The sequence below is a fragment of the Rhinoderma darwinii genome, chromosome 9 (assembly GCF_050947455.1).
Source record: "Rhinoderma darwinii isolate aRhiDar2 chromosome 9, aRhiDar2.hap1, whole genome shotgun sequence".
NCBI classification, from domain to species: domain Eukaryota; kingdom Metazoa; phylum Chordata; class Amphibia; order Anura; family Rhinodermatidae; genus Rhinoderma; species Rhinoderma darwinii.
Window position 1 is genome coordinate 79,837,769 of NC_134695.1, and position 11,885 is coordinate 79,849,653.

General features: G+C 40.8%; 1 protein-coding gene across 2 annotated transcripts in view; it reads left to right on the forward strand.

Moving 5' to 3' along the window:
- Window positions 1–3,773, forward strand: part of WTIP (WT1 interacting protein) — a 61,409-nt gene extending 57,636 nt beyond the window's left edge. For both annotated transcript variants that reach the window (XM_075838276.1, XM_075838275.1), the window contains exon 8: window positions 645–3,773. In XM_075838276.1, coding sequence (XP_075694391.1) covers window positions 645–797 — 153 coding nt within the window. In that variant the 3' untranslated portion in view covers window positions 798–3,773. The remainder of the gene's footprint in view (window positions 1–644) is intronic.
- Window positions 3,774–11,885: the final 8,112 nt, after the last annotated feature.

Genomic DNA, 11,885 nt, shown 5'->3' on the forward strand with positions numbered 1-11,885 from the left:
GGATGGGGTTTCAGCCTTTAAATGTAAACGGGAATGTTCCCAGCCACTGACAGCAAGCACAGACTTTGAAAACGGGGAGAAATTATTAAAATACCAGATATCAGAAAGTTGCAGAACTTCTCATTATACTGTGAAGAATCGGTATTTACATAGGACTGGCCCTTTAAGGAGAACCTGGCGAGCGGTCTGACGATCATAATGGGCCTTGTGTAATGACAGCGCTGCCTCGTTTGGAGAAGCGTTTTTAGCCCCGGGTTGTGGCCAGAGTTACAGGGCAGCCGCCCACCACGTACATGAGACCTGTCAATGCTGGTGCGCGGCGGTGCGGCAGCCTGAGCTCGGCCCTGCCCCCGTTATATAGAAATGTTTGCGCCGGGAGTCGCTTCTGTTGTGCCAAGCGGGAAAAAAAAAACACATTGAAAATATTCTGTAATTTGCAGCCGAGCTGCGTACGGTTTCGTAGGGCGGTAATTACTGGAACATGCGGAGACCCTATAGACTGAATATTGATCCCTGGGGTGGAGAGGATTAGAGTGCAAGCTCTGTGGACGACGAGCCTGAATTATTGTGACAGGCGCCTCCTGAGTGTAAGGTCACGGGTGCCGCAATGTCGATTCTTTTAACCCTTTATCTCCTGTGTTTAGGACTGTCACCTGCAGCTGAACGATGAGGAGGGGCACCGCTGTTACCCGCTGCAGGGACACCTCCTGTGCCACGGCTGCCACATCAGACGCATCAGCGTGAACATTCCACCCCCGCACCCGGCCAGCTACCCCATGCATGTCACCGAGCTGTGAGGAACCGCCGCCTGATGGAGGACACGGACCCCGTGTACAGATCTGAGGGGGCGCCGGCTCTACAATACATTTCACCAGCGCGTGGGAGATCGTTTTCTGCTTCTTCCCCCAATTATTATTTATTGTCCGGTCGCCGCTCATCCCCGGGACGCTGCGGCGCTGAGAATTAGCACTTAACCTGTATTGGCCAGGACGCTGCCGGCAGACATTTCTGTGATGGGGGATGGTCTGAGCCGCGCTCCCTCACGTACCGGTAGCTGCTGCAGAACCTCCTGGCAGTGAGGACGTGACGCTGGTGTCCAGTGATGATTTATGACCATTAAACCCTTTACAACAGCCGATCCCAATCCTCATTGTAAGGGATTTCTGGGCAGAAATTAAGCCGCCATGTTTGGATCTGGTTCTTTGCCGCCATTAATCGCTACTCCACCGGTCACGTGACCGCGATACAATCTGCAAGTCGATACATTGTGACTGATAAAGCGACTGCTAGAAAAGTTCCAAGAAAACGTATACAGCGGCGGTCCCCGGAGTAATGAGAGCCCCTGAAACCGCACCTGGTGGCTCTGAGTAAGGAGCGCACATGAATATGGAGCTGCCTCAGTGTGCTCCCATTCACTGACAGCAAGCAGACATCTTGAATGGAAGGAAAATGAAGCCGGATTCCTCATTTATCAAAAGTACCAGACACCGTCCCTGTTACCAAAGCAACCAATCACAGCTCCGCTTTCATGTCTTACCCAGCGCGGTGATTGGTTGCTATGGTAACATGGCGGTTTGCGTTGTGATGAGAGATTTGGTGTACCCCGCAGACGCTTTACTTATATAACACTGGACGAGCCGTCCTGGTGTCTGGCATTTGGCGCCATCAGTATTAGAGACCTCCGCTGCCGCCATCCTACGTGGTCACCTGGTCTGGGACATCAGCGTCTTGTCCATACGATTCCTTTGAGCCGGACGCCCCGCCCCCTGCGGTCAGGGACTCGTTGCGATAACGTCATTGTTTGCTCAGGAAGTGATTGTAGAGCGGACGAGGAGACGCGGCGGTCACAGACGGTACATGTGCTGGGATATTCTGTGCAGTGGCCTGCGGTACTGATGATGTCATCACTGCGGACACTCCTAGAGCTGCAGGGGCTGCTGGTACTTGTAGTGCCAATAGTTGTCCCTGTATGGCTAGAAACCCCTCCTCCCCAGACCAGCTACAACTCGTCCGGCACAGAAGAGCCGCCATGATGGAGGAGGCGTTAACCCCACGACTCCCCCTCAAACAAGAAAAGTTTCCACGTTACGTCGATGATACATTTGCAAAAAAACTTGGACTTGGTTGTCGCTAAACAGTCACATGACCGGGGCACAAAGATGGCCGCACAGCGTAAAAGTCTCCACACTGACCCCAGGTAGTTTATTTATTGCTGATTGTGGATCTTGCCGCCAGAGCTTACAATCTAATAAGGTCCCTGACACTGGAATGAACACTAGACGTGTATGAACACTGCGGCCTGCGCACCGGACTACTCTGTATATATGAGATAGATGTGAATATTTCCATATTGTGCCTTAGTCATCGCCGCCCCCCGACCGCCATATCACGCCGCCGTGCGACTAAATCCCTGATAATAATCGTGTAACCCTAAAAATTTCTGTTAATCCGACATCAGGAGCCCAGAACAGGCGCTCACCACCGAGGTCTCACCACCGAGGTCTCACCACCGCCCGTCTCCTCGGAGTCACTGTCCGGATTTTTAGATGCCGGATTAATGGAATGTCACTATTATTGTTGGTCCCTCCGCTGCGGCGATTACCTGCGCCCGGTTTCCATTATTTGGCCCCCCCTAAACTAAGCAGCGGGACATGGAACATCCTAGATAAGGAGACTGTTCACAGGGGTGATCTTGGCGCAATTTTCCGGAGGTTTAGATCTACAACTTGTAGACCAAGGAAACCCATGATCCTGGACAAAATGGCTGCCACCGCGTCTCCAAGCTGCCGGTCAGCTCAATGAGGGTGTGTGCGCACGGCTTATTTTCGGGCAAAAAATCGGAAGCAGAACGCCTCCCAAACACCTTCCCATTGATTTCAATAGGAAAACCTGCGTTCTGTTCCGACGGGGCATTTTTTTTACGCGGCCATTTTCAAAAACAGCGTAAAAAACCGTCCACGAAAAAAGTGCCGGTCACATCCGGGGCCGTTTTTCATTGACTCAATAGAAAAACAGCTCTAAAAACGGCTGAAAATCAGGAGCCGGCTCCCCTTAAACAGCGCTGTATTTTCAGACGTTTTTTGCTAGGCGTGTGACCATAACCCTAAAGATGGCGGCTGCTCGGGATGAACCTCTGGTTCCTGTTGTCCAGCAGGGGGCAGCGTTGTGAGGGGTCAGCCGCGTGGCGAGGTGGCGGTCGCAGTCCGTTCTTGGTCATTTTCCCCCATGGTAGCGGTCGCTATTCCTCGCTTATTACAGTACAAAAAGATACGACCGGCACCTCAACGGTTAATTGCGTATCGCAGAACGCCGGCGTCTCAGTATTTAACCCCGCGGGCTGCGTCCGGAACGTTCTACTGTAACTAATGTCTTAACTGTAGAATAAAAGTGACTTAAATTAAGTTTTTCCTTTAAGAAATCTATTTGCGTTTTCTTTGAGAGAATATCGTTTTTGCGTTTATTATAATTGGACCAGCGGAGGAGCCGCCGCCGCCCGGCGCATCGTCTGCGTCACCCACCGCGGCACGACCAGCGGGATTAGCTGAACTGTTTTTGTATAATTCGTTGCTTCGGTTCCTTTAGGACGATTGAGCTTCTTTTATTATCAGTGTTTGATTCTCTTGATTGTTTAAGAAATAAAAAAAAATGGAAAAAAAAAAGCCGGGGAAATGTAGATTTATTTATCGGAGGAAACGAAGCGGAAATATAAGTTATTACATGAAAACCCTAGAAGTTATACTCTGCTTTATACAATAAACACCTTTTTTGTAGTTTATGTTCTTCTCTTTGTCTCATTATAACGATGGCCCTGACAGCCACAGTGCCCCCACAATTGTGTCAAAGCCCCCCCCCCCCATACTAGAGCCAGTGCCCCCATAATTGTATCAAAGCCCCCCCCATACCAGAGCCAGTGCCCCCATAATGGTGTCAAAGCCCCCCCCCCCCATACCAGAGCAAGTGCCCCCATAATGGTGTCAAAGCCCCCCCCCCATACCAGAGCCAGTGCCCCCATAATTGTGTCAAAGCCCCCCCCCCCATACTAGAGCCAGTGCCCCCATAATTGTCAAAGCCCCCCCCATACTAGATCCAGTGCCCCCATTGTGTCAAAGCCCCCCCCCCCATACCAGAGCCAGTGCCCCCATAATTGTATCAAAGCCCCCCCCATACCAGAGCCAGTGCCCCCATAATGGTGTCAAAGCCCCCCCCCCCCATACCAGAGCAAGTGCCCCCATAATGGTGTCAAAGCCCCCCCCCCCATACCAGAGCCAGTGCCCCCATAATTGTGTCAAAGCCCCCCCCCCATACTAGAGCCAGTGCCCCCATAATTGTCAAAGCCCCCCCCATACTAGATCCAGTGCCCCCATTGTGTCAAAGCCCCCCCCCCCATACCAGAGCCAGTGCCCCCACAATTGTGTCAAAGCCCCCCCCATACCAGAGCCAGTGCCCCCATAATGGTGTCAAAGTGCCCCCATAATGGTGTCACAGCCCCCCCCCCCCATACCAGAGCAAGTGCCCCCATAATGGTGTCAAAGCCCCCCCCCCCATACCAGAGCCAGTGCCCCCATAATTGTATCAAAGCCCCCCTCCATACTAGATCCAGTGCCCCCATAATTGTATCAAAGCCCCCCCCCCATACTAGAGCCAGTGCCCCCATAATTGTATCAAAGCCCCCCCATACTAGAGCCAGTGCCCCCATAATTGTGTCAAAGCCCCCCCCATACTAAAGCCAGTGCCCCCATAACAAAGACATATCCGTAAAACCCTCAAAGAATGAGGCCCCCCACCCGATGAGACTCGTCATAAACCCCCGACATCTCCACCATGACTATATATATATATATATCAGACTACGGGGATTAACCCCTTCATCTCTTCTCTGGAAAATAGATCTACCCATCACTGAACGAGGGCACAGCTAGAGGACTGACGTGCGTATGTATATACAGAAGAGACCCAGTTTATACCAGCATGCTCCATATCACTATATACAAGAAGATGTGTAACTTATACCAGCTGTACATATATAATTATATACAGAAGATACCCAGGTTATACCAGCATGCTCCATATCACTATATACAAGAAGATGTATAACTTATACCAGCTGTACATATATAATTATATACAGGAGATACCCAGGTTATACCAGCATGCTCCATATCACTATATACAAGAAGATGTATAACTTATACCGGCTATTCATATATAATTATATACAGAAGATACCCAGGTTATACCAGCATGCTCCATATCACTATATACAGGAAGATGTATAACTTATACCAGCTGTACCTATATAATTATATACAGGAGATACCCAGGTTATACCAGCATGCTCCATATCACTATATACAAGAAGATGTATAACATATACCACCTGTACATATATAATTATATACAGAAGATACCCAGGTTATACCAGCATGCTCCATATCACTATATACAGGAAGATGTATAACTTATACCAGCTCTACATATATAATTATATACAGTAGATACCCAGGTTATACCAGCATGCTCCATATCACTATATACAAGAAGATGTATAACTTATACCAGCCGTACATATATAATTATATACAGAAGATACCCAGGTTATACCGGCGTGCTCCATATCACTATATACAAGAAGATGTATAACTTATACCAGCTGTACATATATAATTATATACAGAAGATACCCAGGTTATACCAGCATGCTCCATATCACTATATACAAGAAGATGTATACCTTATACCAGCTGTACATATATAATTATATACAGAAGATACCCAGGTTATACCAGCATGCTCCATATCACTATATACAAGAAGATGTATAACTTATACCAGCTGTACATATATAATTATATACAGAAGATACCCAGGTTATACCAGCATGCTCCATATCACTATATACAAGAAGATGTATAACTTATACCTGCTGTACATATATAATTATATACAGAAGATACCCAGGTTATACCAGCATGATCCATATCCCTATATACAAGAAGATGTATAACTTATACCTGCTGTACATATATAATTATATACAGAAGATACCCAGGTTATACCAGCATGCTCCATATCACTATATACAAGAAGATGTATAACTTATACCAGCTGTACATATATAATTATATACAGTAGATACCCAGGTTATACCAGCATGCTCCATATCACTATATACAAGAAGATGTATACCTTATACCAGCTGTACATATATAATTATATACAGAAGATACCCAGGTTATACCAGCATGCTCCATATCACTATATACAAGAAGATGTATAACTTATACCAGCTGTACATATATAATTATATACAGAAGATACCCAGGTTATACCAGCATGCTCCATATCACTATATACAAGAAGATGTATAACTTATACCTGCTGTACATATATAATTATATACAGAAGATACCCAGGTTATACCAGCATGATCCATATCCCTATATACAAGAAGATGTATAACTTATACCTGCTGTACATATATAATTATATACAGAAGATACCCAGGTTATACCAGCATGCTCCATATCACTATATACAAGAAGATGTATAACTTATACCAGCTGTACATATATAATTATATACAGTAGATACCCAGGTTATACCAGCATGCTCCATATCACTATATACAAGAAGATGTATAACTTATACCAGCCGTACATATATAATTATATACAGAAGATACCCAGGTTATACCGGCGTGCTCCATATCACTATATACAAGAAGATGTATAACTTATACCAGCTGTACATATATAATTATATACAGAAGATACCCAGGTTATACCAGCATGCTCCATATCACTATATACAAGAAGATGTATAACTTATACCAGCCGTACAAATATAATTATATACAGAAGATACCCAGGTTATACCGGCATGCTCCATATCACTATATACAAGAAGATGTATACCTTATACCAGCTGTACATATATAATTATATACAGAAGATACCCAGGTTATACCAGCATGCTCCATATCACTATATACAAGAAGATGTATAACTTATACCAGCTATACATATATAATCATATACAGAGGATGCCCAGGTTATACCAGCATGCTCCATATCACTATATACAGGAAGATGTATAACTTATACCAGCTGTACATATATAATTATATACAGAAGATACCCAGGTTATACCAGCATGCTCCATATCACTATATACAAGAAGATGTATAACTTATACCAGCCGTACATATATAATTATATACAGAAGATACCCAGGTTATACCAGCATGATCCATATCACTATATACAAGAAGATGTATAACTTATACCAGCTGTACATATATAATTATATACAGAAGATACCCAGGTTATACCAGCATGCTCCATATCACTATATACAAGAAGATGTATAACTTATACCTGCTGTACATATGTAATTATATACAGAAGATACCCAGGTTATACCAGCATGATCCATATCCCTATATACAAGAAGATGTATAACTTATACCTGCTGTACATATATAATTATATACAGAAGATACCCAGGTTATACCAGCATGATCCATATCACTATATACAAGAAGATGTAGAACTTATACCAGCTGTACATATATAATTATATACAGAAGATACCCAGGTTATACCAGCATGATCCATATCACTATATACAAGAAGATGTATAACTTATACCAGCCGTACATATATAATTATATACAGAAGATACCCAGGTTATACCAGCATGATCCATATCACTATATACAAGATGTACAACTTATACCAGCCGTACATATATAATTATATACAGAAGATACCCAGGTTATACCAGCATGATCCATATCACTATATACAAGAAGATGTATAACTTATACCAGCTGTACATATATAATTATATACAGAAGATACCCAGGTTATACCAGCATGCTCCATATCACTATATACAAGAAGATGTATAACTTATACCAGCTGTACATATATAATTATATACAGAAGATACCCAGGTTACACCAGTATGCTCCATATCACTGTATACAAGAAGATGTATAACTTATACCAGCTGTACATATATAATTATATACAGAAGATACCCGGGTTATACCAGCATGCTCCATATCACTATATACAAGAAGATGTATAACTTATACCAGCTGTACATATATAATTATATACAGAAGATACCCAGGTTATACCAGCATGCTCCATATCACTGTATACAAGAAGATGTATAACTTATACCAGCTGTACATATATAATTATATACAGAAGATACCCGGGTTATACCAGCATGCTCCATATCACTATATACAGGAAGATGTATAACTTATACCAGCTGTACATGTATAATTATATACAGAAGATACCCAGGTTATACCAGCATGCTCCATATCACTATATACAAGAAGATGTATAACTTATACCAGCTCTACATATATAATTATATACAGAAGATACCCAGGTTATACCAGCATGCTCCATATCACTATATACAAGAAGATGTATAACTTATACCAGCCGTACATATATAATTATATACAGGAGATACCCAGGTTATACCAGCATGCTCCATATCACTATATACAGGAAGATGTATAACTTATACCAGCTGTACATATATAATTATATACAGAAGATCCCCAGGTTATACCAGCATGCTCCATATCATTATATACAAGAAGATGTATAACTTATACCAGCTGTACATATATAATTATATACAGAAGATACCCAGGTTACACCAGCATGCTCCATATCACTATATACAAGAAGATGTATAACTTATACCAGCTGTACATATATAATTATATACAGAAGATCCCCAGGTTATACCAGCATGCTCCATATCATTATATACAAGAAGATGTATAACTTATACCAGCTGTACATATATAATTATATACAGAAGATACCCAGGTTATACCAGCATGCTCCATATCACTGTATACAAGAAGATGTATAACTTATACCAGCTGTACATATATAATTATATACAGAAGATACCCAGGTTATACCAGCATGCTCCATATCACTATATACAGGAAGATGTATAACTTATACCAGCAGTACATATATAATTATATACAGAAGATACCCAGGTTATACCAGCATGGTCCATATCACTATATACAGGAAGATGTATAACTTATACCAGCTGTACATATATAATTATATACAGGAGATACCCAGGTTATACCAGCATGCTCCATATCACTATATACAAGAAGATGTATAACTTATACCAGCTGTACATATATAATTATATACAGAAGATACCCAGGTTATACCAGCATGCTCCATATCACTGTATACAAGAAGATGTATAACTTATACCAGCTGTACATATATAATTATATACAGAAGATACCCGGGTTATACCAGCATGCTCCATATCACTATATACAGGAAGATGTATAACTTATACCAGCTGTACATGTATAATTATATACAGAAGATACCCAGGTTATACCAGCATGCTCCATATCACTATATACAAGAAGATGTATAACTTATACCAGCTCTACATATATAATTATATACAGAAGATACCCAGGTTATACCAGCATGCTCCATATCACTATATACAAGAAGATGTATAACTTATACCAGCTCTACATATATAATTATATACAGAAGATACCCAGGTTATACCAGCATGCTCCATATCACTATATACAAGAAGATGTATAACTTATACCAGCCGTACATATATAATTATATACAGGAGATACCCAGGTTATACCAGCATGCTCCATATCACTGTATACAAGAAGATGTATAACTTATACCAGCTGTACATATATAATTATATACAGAAGATACCCAGGTTATACCAGCATGCTCCATATCACTATATACAGGAAGATGTATAACTTATACCAGCAGTACATATATAATTATATACAGAAGATACCCAGGTTATACCAGCATGGTCCATATCACTATATACAGGAAGATGTATAACTTATACCAGCTGTACATATATAATTATATACAGGAGATACCCAGGTTATACCAGCATGCTCCATATCACTATATACAAGAAGATGTATAACTTATACCAGCTGTACATATATAATTATATACAGAAGATACCCAGGTTATACCAGCATGCTCCATATCACTATATACAAGAAGATGTATAACTTATACCAGCTGCACATATATAATTATATACAGAAGATACCCAGGTTATACCAGCATGGTCCATATCACTATATACAGGAAGATGTATAACTTATACCAGCTGTACATATATAATTATACACAGAAGATACCCAGGTTATACCAGCGTGCTCCATATCACTATATACAGGAAGATGTATAACTTATACCAGCTGTACATATATAATTATATACAGAAGATACCCAGGTTATACCAGCATGCTCCATATCATTATATACAGGAAGATGTATAACTTATACTAGCTGTACATATATAATTATATACAGAAGATACCCAGGTTATACCAGCATGCTACATATCACTATATACAGGAAGATGTATAACTTATACTAGCTGTACATATATAATTATATACAGAAGATACCCGGGTTATACCAGCATGCTCCATATCACTATATACAAGAAGAAGTATAACTTATACCAGCTGTACATATATAACTATATACAGGAGATACCCAGGTTATACCAGCATGCTCCATATCACTATATACAAGAAGATGTATAACTTATACCAGCTGTATATATATATATAATTATATACAGAAGATGCCCAGGTTATACCAGCATGCTCCATATCACTATATACAAGAAGATGTATAACTTATACCAGCTGTACATATATAATTATATACAGAAGATACCCAGGTTATACCAGCATGCTCCATATCACTATATACAAGAAGATGTATAACTTATACCAGCTGTACATATATAATTATATACAGGAGATACCCAGGTTATACCAGCATGCTCCATCTCACTATATACAAGAATATGTATAACTTATACCAGCTGTACATATATAATTATACACAGAAGATACCCAGGTTATACCAGCATGCTCTATATCACTATATACAGGAAGATGTATAACTTATACCAGCCGTACATATATAATTATATACAGAAGATACCCAGGTTATACCAGCATGCTCCATATCACTATATACAGGAAGATGTATAACTTATACCAGCTGTACATATATAATTATATACAGGAGATACCCAGGTTATACCAGCATGCTCCATATCACTGTATACAAGAAGATGTATAACTTATACCAGCTGTACATATATAATTATATACAGAAGATACCCAGGTTATACCAGCATGCTCCATATCACTATATACAGGAAGATGTATAACTTATACCAGCAGTACATATATAATTATATACAGAAGATACCCAGGTTATACCAGCATGGTCCATATCACTATATACAGGAAGATGTATAACTTATACCAGCTGTACATATATAATTATATACAGGAGATACCCAGGTTATACCAGCATGCTCCATATCACTATATACAAGAAGATGTATAACTTATACCAGCTGTACATATATAATTATATACAGAAGATACCCAGGTTATACCAGCATGCTCCATATCACTATATACAAGAAGATGTATAACTTATACCAGCTGCACATATATAATTATATACAGAAGATACCCAGGTTATACCAGCATGGTCCATATCACTATATACAGGAAGATGTATAACTTATACCAGCTGTACATATATAATTATACACAGAAGATACCCAGGTTATACCAGCGTGCTCCATATCACTATATACAGGAAGATGTATAACTTATACCAGCTGTACATATATAATTATATACAGAAGATACCCAGGTTATACCAGCATGCTCCATATCATTATATACAGGAAGATGTATAACTTATACTAGCTGTACATATATAATTATATACAGAAGATACCCAGGTTATACCAGC